Source organism: Polistes fuscatus, unplaced genomic scaffold (assembly GCF_010416935.1).
Source record: "Polistes fuscatus isolate 324 unplaced genomic scaffold, CU_Pfus_HIC Scaffold6, whole genome shotgun sequence".
Classification (NCBI taxonomy): domain Eukaryota; kingdom Metazoa; phylum Arthropoda; class Insecta; order Hymenoptera; family Vespidae; genus Polistes; species Polistes fuscatus.
The window spans coordinates 10,965,012-10,985,975 of record NW_025113140.1 but is presented as its reverse complement, the minus strand read 5'-3'; the positions used below and the strand labels follow the sequence as shown (position 1 = coordinate 10,985,975).

The 20,964-nt window shown below is 29.4% G+C and overlaps 1 protein-coding gene across 11 annotated transcripts in view; it reads left to right on the top strand.

Annotated features, from left to right (window-relative positions):
• LOC122523428 (regulating synaptic membrane exocytosis protein 1) overlaps positions 1–20,397 on the top strand; it is a 118,614-nt gene extending 98,217 nt beyond the window's left edge. For 4 of the 11 annotated variants that reach the window (XM_043645161.1, XM_043645159.1, XM_043645158.1 and 1 more), the window contains 8 exons: positions 6,876–7,075; positions 7,236–7,451; positions 7,686–8,017; positions 8,505–8,702; positions 18,093–18,180; positions 18,617–18,696; positions 18,812–18,919; positions 20,081–20,397. In XM_043645161.1, coding sequence (XP_043501096.1) covers positions 6,876–7,075; positions 7,236–7,451; positions 7,686–8,017; positions 8,505–8,702; positions 18,093–18,180; positions 18,617–18,696; positions 18,812–18,919; positions 20,081–20,382 — 1,524 coding nt within the window. In that variant the 3' untranslated portion in view covers positions 20,383–20,397. The other 7 variants (XM_043645164.1, XM_043645163.1, XM_043645162.1 and 4 more) reach the window with 7 other exon arrangements.
• The last annotated feature ends 567 nt before the right edge of the window (positions 20,398–20,964 follow it).

Genomic DNA, 20,964 nt, shown 5'->3' with positions numbered 1-20,964 from the left:
ATATTTAATATTACATTATAAAAGTTACATAGAAAAAACAAAAAGAAGAAACGAAAAGAATGAATATTGTGAAGTAACCAGCAAAAAGGGCATATAAACAAAGTAAAACGTTTGATAACAATCAAGGAACTTTCTTTAATACTAAGCATTAATATATCGTGCGAATTTTCTACTTCGCTTTTGTAAAAAAAAAAAATAATAATAATAATAATAATAATAATAATAATAATAATAATAATAATAATCAATAATATTAAAAATTAGAATCAGGAATACTGGAGTAAAAAATTTTGCATACAAAAAATGCGATTATTAACATTTTTAATGTCAGAATTCACAATTATTTCAAATCATTTATTTACTATTATAATAAATGAAGTAAATAGAATTCTACTAATTATTTTCATTTTATTATTATTATTATTATTATAATTATGTAAGCTTATGGGATAAATAATATAGAAAAAAAAGAACAGAAAATCGTTAAATGTTCTGAATATATTATTAAAATATAATATATGTAATATATTTATATATATATATATGGATGGTACAATCATTATAATATATATACGTTTAATTAAAAATTTCTACTATAATTTTCAATGTTAAAAAAAGAAAAAAAAATACAGAACACGTAATGCAAATGACACAAAGAAAACCCTACGCATAATGCAAAGAAAATATATCTCTACATAAATATGTGTATATGTGCACGTGTGTGTGTATGTGTACATCTCTGTTAGATTTGCGTGTGACAATATATAATTAATGAAAAAACATTATTTAAATGAATAATTAATTATAATAATTAATTAATTTAGATAAATAAGAAAACGTGTTTTAGATTTTAACGCAAAGGTAATATTAAAATGAATGTCATGTTAGAACTATAGATCATTCTACAAATTATTATTACATTTTGTAGAACTAACTGGAAAAAAAAAAACAAAAAGCAAAATAAAAATAAAATAGAACATTTATCTTTCGTCATCTTCGAAATAAATGCGCATATGTATCTGTATAATATATTTTTCATTTTAATGTTACTTTTCTAAAAAAAAAAAAAAGAAACCAAGAACATTATAATTTCAACTAATTGATCATAATTTATCGGTCGATAAAACAGAATATAAATAATATCCATACGAATTTGCATATCCTGCGAATATAATTATAATAATATTATCACATAGTAATAATAATAATATTTAAGAAAGAAACACACGAATATATTAATGTAAAGAAACAGTAAAATGCGACGAAACAGTTTTTCTTTCTCTTATTTTTTCTTCATTAGAATCTTTTTTATTATTTTTTTTTTTTCTATTCTTCTTTCACATCATCTTCGCCATTCGATCGCACTGAAAATTTTGTTTTCTGCAACGATGAGAAAATTAATAATTATTATTTGTTTTTTTTTTTCTTGTAATTGTTTAATGTAATTTTAAAAAGAACTCTCTCTCGTTGATAAGAAAATAAATTTTTCTATTCGGCGATCGATTTAACACACCGAGAACACTTACACCACAAGCATAAATTATTTCTTTCTGATATACGATACTATATATATATATATTTATATATACTAATATACATTTCCGTGTGTGTGAGAGAGAACGAATGTCACGCCTTTCACTTTTTTTTTAATCTCGAAAAGAAAAAGAAAAAGAAAGAGAGAGAGAAAAACAGAAATAGAGAAATAAGGATAATCAAAATAATAATAATAACAAAATAGAGGAAAGAGTGAATTATTATTATTATTATTATTTAAAAAATATACAAATAAGAGACCAAAATTTTAATCAAGAGTAGATAAAAAAAATTTAATGGCAGAAAGAAGAGAAAGAGAAAAAAGAACGAGGAAAGAAAATCATTTTCAATATATGGCAAATGAGAAAATTAATTTATTAATTAAATTAATTCATTCGTTCATTCGTTCGTTCGTTTATAAAATAATTGTCGATGTGTCAGTTGGGTGTTGCGAGTTGCTGTACTTACGCGTGTCACTTCATTTGCAATCGACAAATCGACCATAGCTCGTATTAATTTCATTAAAATATAATTGTTTTTCTTTTTTACTTTTTTCCTTTGTCAACGTACTTCGAACTTTTCAATTACGAATAATAAATTCCACGTAGAATTTTTCGCTCGCAACAATCTGTTCTCGAGTTTTTTAGGCTACAATTAATTTGATGAATTAAAGAAAAGAAAAAGAAAAAGAAATAAAACGAGAATATCATCACTTTGTTTTCATAACATTTTTTTACTTATCTAAGGAAAGAAAATAACTAAAATAAATGAGAGAAATATGATGATGGAAAAGAAATTAAATGGAAGAAAAACATTGAAAAATATGATAACGATTAAAATCGTATAATAACGAACGATACGTATCCTTTGGAACACTAGTAACCATGCTCGAATTTAAATTTATTATTAAAATATGATAAATAATGATTGAAAAAAAGAAGAAAAAAAGAAACGAAAAAAAAAGTATGCCGTGGCACTCGATCTTTCTTAACGCAAAAAAACAACAAAAAGAGAAGGAAAAAAAAAACCAAAACTAAACCAACAAAAATAATATATTTTCCCTTGCCACAACATAATGATAATATATACATATATGTATATACATGTGTGTGTCTCTCTTCATTCAATTCTTTTTCGAACCCGAATGCATTAACCCCCCCCCCTCGCCACGCCCGCCCTCTCTCTTTCTCTCTCCTCATCGCCGTGCGTTTCAACTACCGATTCAACCACTTTATTGAAAAAACCCATTTTCTCTCGTTTTTGGTATTCCCGAAAAGAAAAAGTTTCGTCATTTCCTCGAGTACGTGTGTCTTCAAAAAAAAAAAAAAGGAAACAAAAAAAAATCCTCTCTTAACACACAGGATATCAAACTTTTCGAATAGAAGCTCTCTTCTCTTCTCGTCTGTGTTTATCGCGTTTTTATCACGGTGTGCCTCATCAATGCGTTATAACCCCCATACTATTATATGTTCCATTTTAAAAGTGGTGAATACGTGTTTGTACGTATATTATTAGATGTTTTCATACCTTCTCTCGGCTCGTTTATGTCGTATTACCTACCCTTAATATTATATATAAACAAAAATAGATATATATATATTATTTAATATAGTTACATGTATACTAAAACAGGGTGTTACTTAATTACACTTCGATTTTTTACGAACAAATATAAATTTTATTTTCTTATATTTGTTTATTTGTTACATTTTCTTTTTTTTTTTTTTTTCTACTTTACACTGACAGCAGTGTAAAGAAAAAAAGTTTCGATCGCGAAAAGTTATCTATTTGAAATAAATAATATCAATATATTATCAAAAAGAGAGAAATATTATAAATAAAAAATCAAATAGGATCGAATTAAATTAGGACACCCCGTACAATCAGCTAACCCTTTTACCCTAGCCCCATTTCAACCCTCGCCCTTTTGAGAACCCTGCCGTTTGTTATTCCCGTCGTAAAAAAAAAAAAAAAAAAAAAAAAAACAATATATATGAAGCACGCACTAAGTTAATGAGACAAAAAGAGAAAAATAGACCCGCTGACGAAAATGAGCTATGAAAATTGAAATGTAAGTTTTGTCAATGTTGAACCAGTTTAGTATAATTGGTCCTCCACGCTATATATTATATATATATATATATATACTCTATCCCAACTGGCACGAATCTAGTTGTACATTATTTAGAGAATCTTTTTCCCTTTCTTACTTTCTTACTTCTTTTTTTCTTTTACGCGTTTAGATCCACCTCCCCTGCCCGTGAAACCCTCCACTCTTTCTCTCTCTCTCTCTCTCTTTCGAATTAGACCTTGAGTTTACAATACATTTACATTTAAGCAGTGACAACAAACATTTTCGTACTTTCGTAATTCGTCCGCCATTTTGTAACTTTTTGTGATGACCGATTTGTAGAATTCCTCCTGATATTCGTTTTCTTTCTCTCTCTCTCTCTCTCTCTCTTCTATTTCTTCTTCCCCTTTGTTTTTATCTAATTCTTTTTCTAATTCTTATCTGCCTGTACTTTAATTCCTATTTCTTTTATCTTATCGATATATGTTTCATTTGATATTGTTTTTTGTTTTATTTTGCGAGTACACACAGACGAGTTCAACACGAAATCAGATCGAACGTCCTGATTATATTTTTTTTTCTTTCTTGGCAGAATGATTCATTTATATTTATTGATTAAGAGAAATAAATTTTCTAATTAAAAATGAATAATATTTATTGCATATTAATGTTTCGATTTAATAAGAAGAAAAAAAAAGAAAACAAAGCAAAATTGTAATAACGAAAAAAATATATTTGATGGACGTTCGATCGTTATCGCTATTTCCTGGTAAATATATTTGATTATTATTAAATGAAAATATGAAACGAAAGAGATTTAGTTAAACGTAATTACCAGGAAGGAGTGTTTTGAAACTTTCACAAAACAAAAATAACAACAAAATGTGGTGTCATACGCTTGCGCGGCTCTTCTTCGGCTTTAAGGAGCGCATGGTGTTGATATATTTTTCATCATAAATCGTTATCTTCTTTTAACAATATAGTGAAAAGCGTGATAATATTTTATAAGGGATTTCTTTCTCCTCCCGTAGATTTAAACGATGTAGAATTATAGTTAACGACGTAACATTATGACGTACAGATAATATTGTCGTATTTCGTAAATCATGGCTTTATATCGGAGCTTAAATCGACCAATTATTTACTTGCCAGATGTGTTCGTATTCTTTTCGAGAAAAGCAACATAATCGGAAGAAGAAAATAAAATAAAAAAATGAAAAACTTATAAAACTCGACGAGCGCAATTTTTTAAGTCAAACTCCTCGAGCGAACCGAAATTTGTAAAAACGAAAACACCCGATCATCCTATCTTTTGTCTGAAAAATGTACAAATTGCTAGAAAAAAAAAAAAGAAAAAAAAAAGAAAAAAAATTTAATAGAAAGCTTGAAAAAATTTATTTTTCAAGTAACTCACGAATTATTTGTAAATCAAACTACTCCGAGTATTTTGTTTTCTATTTGATGGAAAAAGAAAAGAAACAGAAGAAAAAAAATTAGAAAGTAAAAAAAATAACAAAACCAAAGTAAAAATTACTAAACGTCGGTCCGTCCAAAATTTGTAAAATTTATCGAATGAAATTATCGAGCATCTCGTTTTCTCTCTTTCTCTCTCTCTCTCTCTCTCTCTTCCTCGAAAAAAAATAGAGAAAATTATTCAAGAAAAAGGAAAAAAAAATTAGGAAAAAAGAAGAGAAAAAAAATATCCCTAAAATGTCTTCGCCCGGCTAACTTAATGTAAAAACTTCTTATTTGCATGCTTCGTGGAGAACCAGATGCTCGGTTCCAGAGTTGAATAACAAGAGAAACAAAGAAAGAAAAAAAAGAAAAAACAAAGTGAAAAGGAGTTACACCGCATCCAATATTCGTTGCGCACGTTGCTGACATAGAAAAGAAAAAAAAAGATATAAAGAAAAAAGCAGACCTCCAATCCCCCCCAACCCCAAAATGCAAACAAACCAAAATAAAAAGAAAGAAAGAAAAAAAGAAAAAAAAGACAATGGCCGACTCTGTAAGGTCGAGGAAGTGTCGCCAGTCATCTGATATGCATAACCTCGCTTGCGTAGTTTTCCAAGTGTTTAAACACAAACAGTAGCAAGAAATAAACAAACAAATGTTTTTTAAAACAAAAACATACCGACACCTGAAACAAAACAAAAATTTCTAAGCAAAGAAATAATTGATTTGAGTAGTGTTGTCAATCAAATACTACAGTCTGGGAAAACGGAACGCGAAAAATGACAAAATTAAAATAATAATCAAAATAAAAATTATAATAGGATTAAAAAGAAAAAAGAAAGAATCGTAGGATAGACGATTTATGTTTTTCGCTAATAAGAAATTATCTATAATAGAAAAAAAAAAGGAAAGAAAGAAAGTGTGAAAAAGAGAATGACAACGTAATAACAAAGATGGCCGCCATTGCGATCACACGTAACGAAGATAAGAATCCGAAGAGTTTTGGAGAAGTTTCGGGAAGAAAGTGGAAGAGGATTTTAAGCGAAGAAGATATAAATCGTCCATCGTAGCGAGTAATTTCAAAAAAAGAAACAACAAAATCTGAAACGAAAGATAAATTCATGAAAAAAGAAACGTTTTTCTTGACTGTATATTCACTAAATATTCGACCACAGTTTCCCCCCACCACTTCACAATCACAATCAATACCACTCGATTCTCCATGGTAATCACTTGCAACATACAATTAGTCGCTACACTGATGAATCTCGTAATTAGACACCGAACGGACAAGTAGAGAAAAGCCCGAGTAGATAAAAGTACAAAAAACAAAAAAAAAAAGAGAGGATGATATTAGTTCCGTTCTTGTTTCCTCCAATCTCATTATTACCTGCTTTTGCATGAGCGAATGATCTGCGTCCTATATTTATTTCCCTTTCTTTATTTGTTTTCTTCTTCCATGACAATATACTAGAAATGATATTAGTTATTATTATATAGTAGTTTTAGATGATATTAGATAAATAAGAGAAATAAGACAATTCAAAAATGCGATTAATGTTTTAACTGGCTTGTCTCGAAAATAAAAGAATATGAGAAAAAGGAAGATGGCCGTTTTCCTTCAAATTGGCTACAAAAAGAAAAGCGATGATAAATAGAACAATTAATGATATATCTAGGTCATCTTTTTTTCTTCTTCTTCTTCTCCTTCTTCTTCTTCTTCTTCTTCTTATTTCTCTTTATCGTTGAAAATCCTATTAGCAAATTTGAAATAAATTAATATTTGCTAGAATCTAATGTTGACTCAACGTTTTAGGAACAAATTTTTAAAGAGAGACAAGTGACCGGACGTGTCCAGATTCAAGTGTCCTATGAAAACGAAAGGAAAGAATTGATCGTCTCAGTATTCACGGCTGATGAATTATGTGCCAGAGAAGATACTGGTTACGGAACGTTACCTGAAGCGTATGCCAAGTTGATCCTAACTCCAGCTTGGTACGTTCAGCATCAGCTACGGTACGATTTACCATTCCAAACGGCAAAATTTCCACAAACGTTTTATTTAAATATATGTATCATATATGAATTTATGAAATAATAAAAATAGAAAAAACAAACGCGTAATGTCAAAGAATGTAATTAAACCTTATTTTATTTTCTTCAATGATCCATTTAGCGGAGATCAAATTACATTAAAAACAATGGTGGCTGAACCAACCCAAAACCCTATTTGGAATGCCACCCTATTGTTTCCTGGAGTGGACGGTGAAAGTCTGATGAATAGAGCGATCGAAGTATCTCTTTGGGATTATTGTCCCGAGGGTGATAACATCTTTCTCGGTGAATGTACGGTGGAATTACCAAAGGCTTTGGAAAATGATCGAGCTGTTTGGTAAGTTCAATTAAGCCCTTGTTTGTTCGTATGTTGTTTTCTTTTTTCTTCCTTGACGCAAGCAAAATTGCTGCAAATACTTTTTGACGCGTACTCTGTGTTAAATACCGAATAAAATAACGAAATAAATACCGAATCAAATCAAATATATTTGATTTTAATTGCAATAGCAATTGGAAAACTTGAATATTTTGTCTCGTTGTGTAGATATTTATGATTCGAATTGATGTTTAGGTATCGTTTGGAGGATCCCCGAGGTCTTCGTTCTGGTAAATCGCCATATTGCTCACCACGTGGCTCCTTGTCAATGGAAGTTGCACAAAGATTCCTGAGAAAGACTGAGCTACGCGAGAGAAGTTACAGCGACGACACGCAGAGCGACAGCGGAAGTCCCGAACTTGGTTTCTTACATCCCGATCACGCTTGGCACGTCAATTCGAGACGTGGCTCCAGCCAGTCGGAACAACTCGAGGTCGAGCCCTATGAACTTAATAGGGATTACAGTAGATCTTTACCAGGAAGTCGTCGAAGTAGTTTCCAAAGTCAATGTGGAACTGATAGCAAACGTAAGTCCTTCAAAGTCTCCTGGGATTGCTTAATTTTCATTAATGACTATTTCATTCCGTAGAAATTATTGACTATAGCTGATAAGTAAATTTGTTAAATGATTAACTGTCGTGATCAATAACGTAGACTCGTTAAATTCTTCATTGATAGATATTTAAACTTACAATTAGTAAATGATTAGCTATAATAATTGATAACCATCCATTAGACTATTTAATTTAGACTATTTTAATTAAAGAATAGAACTTTATTCTCTCTCTCTCTCTCTCTCTCTCATAACAATCCCAATAAAAACTCATCATTACAAACATAACACTTTCGTGATCAATAACATAGACCCATCAAATCGTTAAGTAACTCAAACGTAAATCAAAATATTGAATCTCCTAAAAATCATTGATTAACTGATCTGTCGACTCATCAAATCATTTTACTACTTAATCAATTAATCCCAATAAAATTGTTGATTAATTCAAATCATTTTAGGTGGAAGTATGGGAGAAGCAGACATGCCTATCGTCGTTCATTACAATCGTGATCGACGACGAAGTTCTTGCACAAGGCCTATGAGAGATCCCGAAGAAATATTAGAAGGTCTGCGTACTTTGAAAGCTGCAAAGGGTGAACTCAACAGAACGATGAGTCTTACAGGAGATAAAAGACGCGGAAGCCGTGAGTATAAACGTGTGTTTTCAATCGACCATCATTATGTCTAATCGTCTGCCTGTATTTCATTCAAAATTAATTTTTTTTTTTCTCTTTCTCTCTCTTTCTCTCTCTCTCTTTCTCACACTCTGTCTGTCATTTTCTCTCTTTCTCTTATTGTCATTTCTTCTTATCGTCTCTTCATTTCTTGTGATTTCTTTTATTTTTATATATATATGTAAATATGTACATACATATATATGTTTCCTTCTTTCTCTCTCTCTCTTTCTTTCTTTCTTTCTCTCTCTTTCTGTGCATCGTCACTGTATTAATCGTTGTCGAATAAAATCATCAACAAACTCGTTACATTCACCACCTGAATCAATAACACTCGTAAATTCCTTCGAATCAACCAAGAGGAACCAACCAATCCGTCAACCTCGGATGCAATTCTTGCACGCGCGCGAGCATTACATTTTTTTAATATATTTATTACTTACACTTTTGAAAACGTTGTTATAATATATCAGCTCATTGATCGTTGATATTCGGGAATAAAAATTTATTTCAAAATTAATCCAATTATCGAGAATGATGAGCTCGTATATTTTGTGTATATATATATAAATATTCAACGAGTTAGAACGGAGCATTCTTCCATTATTAATTTGAAATAATTGATATTTGGTCGCAATGCAATATTTCAAAATTCTTCAACATAGAAAAATATTAGGAGCTTATTAAACTTTTTAATTGACATCAATTTTATTGCCAAACAGTATAATTTTATTATAAGATAAATATAATTTTACATAAATTATAAAATTGGTCTCACAAAAGTACACCCAATTGTTTTAAAACTTAATATAAAATGCAAGCTATAGCAAAACCCAATTACAAAAATATTCATTACATTTTTATTACATCCCGCATATGTACGAATATTTTAGTGAGTCCAATTTTCTTATCATTTATATTAACTTATATATTTCCCAGACAATAAAGTATTCTTTTGCAATCAAATTAATATCAATTTAAAAGTTTAATAATTTGAAAATATGTTTCTATGTATTAAGAATTCGGAAAGTTATGCATTAAAAGCAAATTATTTAAAATTGACAGCGAAGGTGGATACGAATGCTCTTATGACTCACTGTACATATCTAAATACATACGTGAGTTAATTGAAAAATTTCGAGAGTCTAACTTAGAAACAAAGTTTATTCCGGTCAAACTTACTTTTATTTAAAAAAAAAAATAATAAAAATTGTGTTCTTTTTTGTTGATGCTCGAAACATTTCAATCCACTCGTGTATATGATTGCATTTGATCTCTCACATAGCATACATAACGACACCATGATTATGATCAACGTTACTTGTGCGAGTCTCTTTGTGCATTGTCTGTTTCTCTCTTTCTCTCTCTCTCTCTTTCTCTCTCACATTTACATATATATGTATATTGACCGTATAAGTTTTCATTATTGACATATGTACTAGATTGAACGATAGTTTTTAAATGTTTTTTATTATACTTAAGCAGTATGATTAACGTTTGGTACTTACTGATGTACTGCACAATTGTTAATACATAATGAAAAACATATGAAAACAATTGAACAGTCAAGTACATATATGTACTGTATATAACATGTATATATACATACATCGACGTCCGCCTCATCATCTGTACGTATTTATATGTTAATCATATCTGTATCTCACTTTTATGTAATCTCTCCTCTCTATCTTTTCCTTCTCATTTTGTGTATTATATATATATATATATATATATATATATATATATATAATATAACATCTTAATCAGCGAATCTCATATCACTAATTTGAACAAGCAATTATTTAATATACACATGTATGTAACGATATACATAATGTGTATATAAATATATAAACGCATATATATGCATATGTGTATAATATTATATATTCTTATATACATAATAATGTATATATAAATATAAACAAATGCATATGTGTATACATATATATATGTTTCTATTTCTCTTCCCCTTTCCTCTATTTCTCTCTGTCTTTCTCTCTCTCTCTCTCTCTTTCTCTTTCTCTTTCTCTTTCTCTCTCTTTCTATCTCAATTTCTTTCTCTCTCTTTGTCTTTCTGTCTGTCTGTCTCTCTCTCTCTTTCTCTCGCGCTTTCCTTATCGCGTGAAAAAAACGATGCTGTGTTAAAAAGCGAGGATTAAGCGGCCTGGAAAGGACTACAAGGACGATGAATAACACGGATTTTGATCATCATTATTATCGTTATCATCATTATCATCATCATCGTCATCGATCAAATGTTGCTCGATGAAAAGAACAGCAACAAACAAAATGAATATATATATTGATCAAGAAAGTCGCTTAGGTGTGTTTTTCCCTTTCGTATCGTTCAGTCAAATAAATGTTTTTCTCTCGTTTCTCTCGATCATTATAGACGATTTTCGATTTTTATGAAACATACTAAGATTTCTAGGCTTCCCAACGGCACCTTCCTTCCTCGCCCACCCCCCCCCTTCTCCCTGCCCTATCAGTTGATACAAATAACAATCATATATCATTCTATGATCCTAATTGTTTCTCTGTGCTCTTTCTTTCTCTTTGTCATTTTAGCTATATCTCTCTCGCTCTCTCATAAATAACACGTTCGTCTTAATCGTAGTTCCAGGAAAAATATTGTCCAATTCATTGTACAATCTGTTACTCTCGTCTACTATTCGTTTATCCTTACGATAGATATATGCAAAATTGTCCTTGAAAGATTTTTTTTATTTCCGTTGGGCAGAAAAATGATTTCAGACGTGATATAAATATAAAAAATCGATTACTTCTTTTGTCGAGAGATGTTCTTTTGTGTCTATGCTTTTAATTGAGACATTACTTATCGGGCAACGAAAATATTTGGCCAATTTGAATAAAAATTCTTTGATAATATCAGTGGATATTTTTGTGGGAGAAAAAATAAATTGTTAATGGTAGTTATCAATAAAAATATTCATAAAGTTAAAAGAAATATAAATATTGTACTTTTGTGTTTATTTGCTAGAAAAACAATATTAGATAAAAATAAAACATTAAAATGTGTGTTGAATATATATAATAATATTTAAGTAAGGTCAATTTTTAGTATAGATCGATCAATAACCGTGATAAATAAAAGAAAGGAAAAAAAGAACAATTTTTAAGCTACTAGTGAATAAACGCTGACCAAAGTAAAACAATCAGCCGTTGATAAGTAATGTGTTAAACTAGGCCTTTGGTTTGGCAATCTGATTAAAAAAAACAAAAAAGTATTTATTTTAAACTTATCAAAAAAAGACTAATCGATTTTTGAGCCCATACTGTAAATACATTTATACACACTCGCGCGTACATATATATATATATTATACATAACAAATTACACCGATATTTAAACGTGCGTTCACTGTGTTGCGCCAAATGTTTGCCTGCCGCTAACTGCTGCTCCTTCTGCCTGGCAGCTTTCCAATTGACCGACATCCGGTCTAATAATTTTAATAATTTGTCTTCCTCCTCTTCCTCCTTCTCTTCCTCGGGTATTAAAAACAACCTTGAAATTAAAAAAAGAAAGAAAAAAAAGAAGTAATAAAATTTCCAGGAAGAAAGCAAAGTTTAATTTATATTAAATGATGAGTCTCCTTAAAATATCCCAACTTCCTATAAACCCAACACTTGTCCTCCTTTTGTGACACTTGAAGATCAATCATCATGGTCAGTTGTTTAAAAAAAAAACAAAAAACATTTAATACCAAGGCAAAAAGTAGTAATGTGTTGATCGCTTATCTTCGACGTATGTTGTAAGCCGATGATTATTATTATTTTTATTATTATTATTATTATTTCATTATCATTATTTATCTTATTATTCATTTGATTATGTGATTTATTATTATTATTATTATTATTATTATTATTATCCGCTGTCGTGAAAAATGTTGATTAAAAAGCCAAGCTGGTCGTTAATAAATATCACCTGCTGAGTGTCTAAAATACTTATGTTAGAACAATCTTGATTGTCTTAAATAATTATCCTTTCTCGGTCGGCTCTCTTCCGCTAATTCACTGAACGCGAATGAATCTAAACGAATGAAAAATAACACGAATCGAACGAAAACGATTCGATCGGTACGAAAACGGTTGCCCACCCGCCCGCCCGCCTGTCCGTCCCATCTCTACGGCGAAATCTGCTACTTCACACTATGACGAAAATCAAACAACACCCCTTCGACTATCTACGACTAATTCTTGGGCCAATATGGCGAAGCCGATCTGTCAACCAAATCAACTACTGATCTACTTCTACTTCTACTACTACTACTACTACTACTACTATCTACTACTACTATCTACTACTACTACCTCTACTACCTACTATCTACTACTACTACTACTACCAACCACCTGATCTGCAACAGAATGCGTAGTCCCAACAGTTACTGTGTGGCAGTGCGAACCTGTGTCTCCGAGGACCGGTAAATCGGCCTCATCCTTTCCACTGCCGCACTCCACACCACCTCGTTAAATAACCGCAAGACTCTGTCGTCCGCCGTTATGGGCTTCCGGTAAGACTCATTGTTTCTCTTCACTTCTATCTCTCTCTCTCTCTTTTTCTCTCTCTTTCTCTACCTCTATCTATCTATCTATCTGTCTATCTATCTATCTACCTATCTATCTATCTCTCTTTCTCTGTCTCAATCTGAACCCATCCATTATCTTAATCCCATACAATTAATCTTAACACTTTACCTACCTTTACTTTAGCCAATGTCAAATGTCACTTATTGACAAGGACAATCTATTAATCTGTTTTAGCGAATATTAACGGATTTCGTTCAATTATACTTTTACTATTAACTATTATAAGTAAACAGTGTTTTTTTTTCCTGTCCTCTTCTAATACTATCAATCTCTTTTAAATGAATCCTGATAATGAAAAGATTATCGGTAAAATAATGTTTGATAGTTTGTTTCTTCTGATTATTTATAGATTCCTTGAAATGAATTTAAATAAATAAAATGAATTTTTGTTTAGATTAATTGTCAGGAGGGTTCTATAATGCGTTCTACTGATTCGATTTGTTGAACTACATGTACTTTTCTCATAATGATCGGTATTACGGTATTACAGAAGAATTTTCTATAGTTCCTGTATCAACCTGTTAGTTGGTTTTTCTAGGTATTCGTTAAATTCGCAAATGGTAGGTAAAGTGTGTTATAATTAAAATTTAACATTTTTATTACTAAAACCTAGCTTCCCAACTACTACTACCCCAACCGTTCTGAAGGTATACTCTGTTATATAAATGTTAATCTTCTACCCTTAATTCTACTTCTTCTTTTACTACTTTAAATTTCACCTTCTTTTTTAACTAGATATTATGCTCTCCCAATAATATAATACCTAATTTTCAATTTTATTATTATTATTATTATTATTATTATTATTATTATTATTATTTGATCTCCTTTCTACGATCCTTTTTCTATATTATAACAGACAGGTTAGACTTTTTAAAATATAACCAAAAAAAAAAAGTGAAACAATGAAATGGAAAATGTTCCAAAAAACACTATTGTTGTTCTAATCTAAAAGGATGGAGTTGTATACCAATAATATAGGGAAGTCTTCTTTTCTTACACCCCCACGATTATGTTTTCGTTCTGTTCTACACTTTTAGTACCACTTCTACGTCATTATACAGAATATCCTCTAACTGGTAATACAAACGTGAGCAAAAGATAATTCTACATGAAAACCTAAATCGAAAATGTAGAATAATATTTGTTCATAACTATTAATTTTGTTTTGTTTTGGGAAAAAAAAGAAGAGTTAAAAAATTTGTTGATCAATCATATACACATGGACTCGATTCGATTTCATCTCGAAGGATTTCGCTATTTTACCTTTCGAATATTTTGGAAAACACTTTTCTGCTTCTTAATACAGTATTCATAAACATTTTCAGCATGATGAAATTTCTTGTATAGGTTCTCTACTTTTATGCTTATCGAACAAAGCTTTTTAGTTCTCAGGGTTGCAAGCTCAGTCAACTGCACGCGTACTCGACAAATATTCAAACTTATTCTTTTCCAAAAACAAAAAGACTTATATAAACAAATTTTATTCTCTATTTTCGATTTAATTTCTCAAGTAGAATCATCCCCTGCTCGCGTGTACTACTAATTACCGGACACCCTGTATATACATATACATATATATATATACATATATACTTTATTTTTTATTTTTTATATATAAAAAATATTGCATTGGTTTGTTCTTTTTTTTTTGTAATTTTTATATAAACATCTTTTATATATATACGAAAAATATATTTTCTTCTTAAGAAACATGTATATATATATACACATATATATACATGTATATGTATGTACGTAAAGTTAGTGCAGTATAACGCTTGTTAAGAGTATTCGCTTAGCAATTTCTCTGCCAGCATTCATAGATATTCTGATCGCTAGCCACTTGCTACCAGTTGTTACCTGCAGTTGCAGCCTTAGGTAAGGAGCCAATCGACTTTTGAATACACAATTTATACACGCACACACACACATACACACACACACACACACACTATCGTCGTACGTATTTCGACCTTTGAAACAAGTTTTCTTTCATTCGGTTATTCGAAACAAAATTTGTTTGAATTATTTTTTTTATTCCAAGTATATATACATTTATGATATTAACTTACACAATTCGTTAGTGGTAAAAATCGAATTATTATTCTTAAAAATACTTTGTTAACAAATTAGAAATCTTTATTGTTAGTAAGATTTGTCGTAAGATTGAAATCTTTATAATGGAAATTCATTTCTTTTTTTTTTTTATTTATTTTCTTTACGAGAAATCTCGATTTAGAAATATTGGAACTTAGGTTTGAAAATATCCTCTAAACGAGCCAAAAGTTTGTTAAATAAATTTAAAAATTGATTAAGCTTTTTAAGACATTTTGCTCGTCAAACTATTAGTCTAATTAGTAACATGAAAATATTTCTAAAAAGGTAATGGATTTTAAAAATCATCTTTGAGTACCTTTGGTCCAGATAGAAATTTGTTGACCCACTTCGCGTTTCTTATATAATAAACTTATGAATATATTATTTGTAATTTGTTTAAAAGAAAAAAAAAGAAACGAAATTCGTCCGACGGTTATAATAAATCTGCATGACACAGTAGTTACCTTATTATCGTAGGAATAGATAAATCTAATCAGAATGTGAATAATAGAAATTAGTATTTCTTTTTTTTTTTTCATGATAAAATATATGGGTACCTCTCGATAAAATAGGAATTCTAATTTTTAATTCTCTCTTAACTCGTTTAACCAACTATCTCTTTCTATTCTACTCTCTTATTATCTTCTTCTCTTATTCTTTTATTTTCTCGACTAATTTTTATTTTCTACAAATCATAATTTCTAATGATACAAATACAATAAATATCGAAGAATATATTTTTAAAGAGGTACCCATAGGATTTGACGTAATGTATGTTTTTCTATACGCATCGTGCAGCTCGTATAGATTCAAAGGAATGCTCTAATCTATCTAATCCCAAAAATGTAGTTTTCGTAGAGACTAGATATTAGAATTTAGAAATTAGAAATTAGAAATTAGAGAGAAATTGGTAATTGAAAATTAAAAATTATAGTTTAGAGATTGAAGTAGTCGTTAATTTAAACAACGATCTCTCTCTATCTTTTATATTTAACATCTTATTTTGATTATATATATATTCCAGACAAATTAATTGAAATATTCAATTATTAATTAATTAATGTTAGCAAGTTAAATCGTTTAAATTAGCGTAGTTAATCTCGTGGAATAGAATAGCAGGATAACATATTTATATATATCGTAGTATAGAATAAATACACATACATATATAAATATTATGTGCATACATAGAAAACTTGACAAAGAACTTTTAAAAATGGTAGAACTTGGAAACCAGGTCAAACGGTTACTACCGATGAAAGATTTATTTTTCCGTAACTATGTTATCGGAAAACGATCGGAACGTTAAATCCGTTTTACAGTTTGAAAAACATGTTTGAAATGATTAATCCGTATTTAATGTACGCGTATGCACACGTACATATCTACGTATATACGCACACACATTTGTGGAAAGACACAGAGAGAGAAGTTACCACGAAAGATAATAAAACTAAAATCGAATGAATTTCGACGGAATCATTTTGTTTAATTATAAAAAACTTTCATTTATTTTTATTCGATCTTTTTTACTGAAATTTTATTATTATTAATATTATTATTATTATTATTATTATTATTATTATTATTATTATTATTAATATCAATATCAAATGTATAGATAATTTTGATATACATGCTTTAATTAGGTAGATTTTTTTATTCTTGCTAAAAAATGTTATTATAAATAATTAAATAAGTAAATTTTGTTAACATCTAAATGATACGAAAAAAATATTAAAGACATTTTCTTCTTACATATTTAATTAATAGAAAATAAAGGAAATAATAATTGATCTTCTATCGAGAGAAATATAATTAAACTATTTTTTGTGAACACGTAAAATCGATTGAAACATTTTATGGATAGGAAAATTAGAGAATTTTTTTCTTTTTTTTATCTCTCGTTAATTTTGTTAATTTACAATATAATAATGAAATCAATATATTGTTATAATACACTCGTATTTAATTCATCGAGAACACGCTTCGCTATCGTATTTTGTTGCCTTACAAGTAGAGAGTAAAAGCTTTACTTGGCGAGAAATATACGATTTCCTAGGTAGAGAGGAGATTCAATTAACGAACGTAGTACCTACGTCATGAGTAATAAAATAATAAAAACTAAAAAAATAGAAATAGAAAAAAGAATTAAAATTACGAAAAAGAAAACTAAGAAAGAAAATATTAGAAAAGAAAAGAAAGAAAGAAGGAAAGTAAGAAAGAAATATAAAAGAAAAGAAACGCAACCTTTGTGTCGGTGTGTTTCACACACACGTACGTACGTACGTGCACCTAAAAATGTATTGGTAACTTATTGGATAAATGAAAACTTCGAGCAATCGCATAGGAGAAAATTTGTTAAATAAAATGAAACTATTTTTTTCGTTTCAATATTTTTCTCTATGAGAAAAATAAATAGATAAATGAATGAATGAATTGATAAGAAATTTAATAAGGAAAAAAAAATGATTTCATTGCTCGTGTTATTCGAGAAAATATAATAATGAATAAAACAGATTCACTTATATTAAACTGTATTTTCTTGATATTTCGATTAAATATCTGATACGACACACAGGTTGTAATATAAATTTTTCTTTGGATAATCGATTGAAGTAAAAGAAAGCAACATTGATTGTAATCACACAGGACGGGGTGAGCGCAAAGAGAGCGTTATGGATATACCCGAAAGATTCTTGGATCGAAATAGTGAATCGGATGAGGACGATAGATGGAGGTAAATTAAATAAATCAATTTTTATATTTCTATGTAATAATTAAAATTTTTATATAAAAAATATTATGCCAGTTATACATTTTCTTTTTTCTATAACGAAAAAAATTATTGAAAATTTGCCTCGATTAGGTGTAAGAAAATGTTTGTTTGATTTTCATTTTCTCAAATATAATAATTCAGCTGAAATAAAAATATTTATATTTTTTTTTTTACATAAGAATGTTATTTGACGAAATTTGGTTTCTTCATAAAAAAAATTATAATAAAAAAAAATTATATTTGATTATATTTTCAATAAGAGGAAATAGACAATTTATCGTTAAAATTTTACCGTAGAATTTGGATTGAACTTTTTTATAAAAATAATATTTAATACAATTATATATTGTAATCTTTTACATACTAATTTTTTCATATGCAATACTAATGTTTACAGTCATGCAAGAGCTGAGAATGGTTTCGACTGGAAACTAGGAAGAGGTCAGATTCCACCAAAAGGAATCAAAATGATCAATGGTAAAGTTTCATTCAGTCAATTAAACATTCAATTTTCTATTCGAAATATTTTTAAATTTTAAAAATATATATGATCGTAAAGAAATATATATAAACGTGTATTTGTTGTTTTTAGGTCCACAAAACGGCGAGGTGAAGCTAGGTTTTTGTTTCAGCAAGAGTACTCTCGAGGTTGAAGTTATCTGTGCTAGGGACATTTGCCCTAAGGAAAAGGATGAACCCGGTAAAAAGATAATTCTAAACTTTTTCAAACATTATAAAATATATTTTGATCTTCTATCTTTTTTCCATAAGACAAACATGTGTTCGAAAGTTTCAAATCTTATATACAATTAAATTCTTTATCATTTCTTATTATTTTATTAATATATTAATATATTCATAAAATCAAAAATACAAAGTACATTTATCAACAAAATTACATATCCGTTAATATACTTCTAATATTAAACAATTTCGAGATCAGATATTTTATTAGATGAAAATTTTCAACTCAAAATCATCACTGACCGGGAACGTTAAAAAAATGTTTTTTAATTTAAACAATCCAAAATATTAGTACAGTACAGTACTGTGTTGGATTTACCTTAATTAATCGAATAAAATGTGTACTGTAATTTAGAAACACTAAGTATATGTTCGGAGCACCGTCTTCCTCGAAATCCATCGTTGAAATGAATCATTGTCCTCTATGAAAGTTCTTTTATTGAATGTTGCTTACATGACTTTCCTTATATGGTACATACGCATAACGAAAATAATATTCGTAATAAATAAAATTTCCTTATATTAGGAAAGTCATATAAACAACATTCAATAAAAGAACTTTCACAGAGGATAACGTGCCAGTCTAACGATGGATTCCGAAGAGAACGGTACGTTCAACTTATACTTCGTGCTTTTAGACTACAATATACATTAGCTTTGATTAATTAACCCTTTGACTGCGAACTGTTCTAAGTTGAAGCGGTTCGCGGATGATATTCGACCATAGGCCACACTGATAGCTTTTGCCGGGCGCATATATGCGCCCGTACTAGTCAAAGGGTTAACAATCATTTAAGGTATGTCGAACACTCGCAAGGTATGCTATATCCCTACTCATCATCCATCTATAAACAAACGCATCTCTCGCAGTAACTATCGATCGATGTATCTTATACAGCACACACACACACACACACATACAATATAACTAACACTAAACTAGAACCTTCTAGAATCTTATTCAACTGTCGATCAACTATGAGTTCTATCTCACTCTCTCTCTCTCTCTCTCTCTCCTTCTCCCTACCTTTATGCTCCCTACCCCATTTCGTGTAATTTTATTAAATTTGACCGTTTTCTTGAATAAGTTTCACTGTTTAAATAATAATAATTGTAGATACCTACGTGAAAACATATTTACGGGACGGTGAAAGATGGCTGCAGAAAAGGAAAACAAGAGTGATTCGGCACACGCGTAATCCTCAATATCGACAAACCTTGAAATACAGCACCTGCGATGCACTCGGTAGAAATCTTCTAATAATGTTGTGGGAAAAAAAACAAGGATTCGAGAGTAATCAAGGCTTGGGTGGCGCCGAAGTGAACCTTGAGCTATTGCCATTAACACAATTGACCGTAGGTTGGTATACTCTCTTCCCGATCCATACTTTAGGCACACAAACGACTGACTCACCATGATGGTTAAGGGAAAAATGGGCTCTCGAAGCTGGCGAACTCGACCTCAGACTTAGTCTTTTACTCAAGGATGAGGGAGAATCCGTCGTTAAGATCATCTCTTGATGGAAATTCTGGATAATCGAATCGTTCGTACGAATTTTATATTTTTATTTATCTTCTTTCCTTTTCTTTTTCAAAAAGAAGATCGCTGTGAGCTTTCATAATTAATTATTTGAATTTTCTTCTTTTCTCAAATATGGCATTTGACGAATTTTATTCTTAATAACAGGAATTTCTCGATCGATCAAAATTATTTCTTTCATGAACTATTATGTACGATCGTGATTAATTTCTGTTTGTTTTTGTAATTATTTATATAAATATCATAATTAAATAAAACTCAATTTTTAATTTTTCAATTTTTTAATTTACATCGACGATGACAATCATATCTTGACAATTATTCTATATGTAATTTTATCGAAAGACAATCAAAATTGTTCTACATTTTTATTTTTTTGTTATTCACTTCTTATTTTCTTTTTTCTTTCTTTTTTTTTTTTTAACCACTCACAATGATCGAAAACAAAGCTCAAATGTATT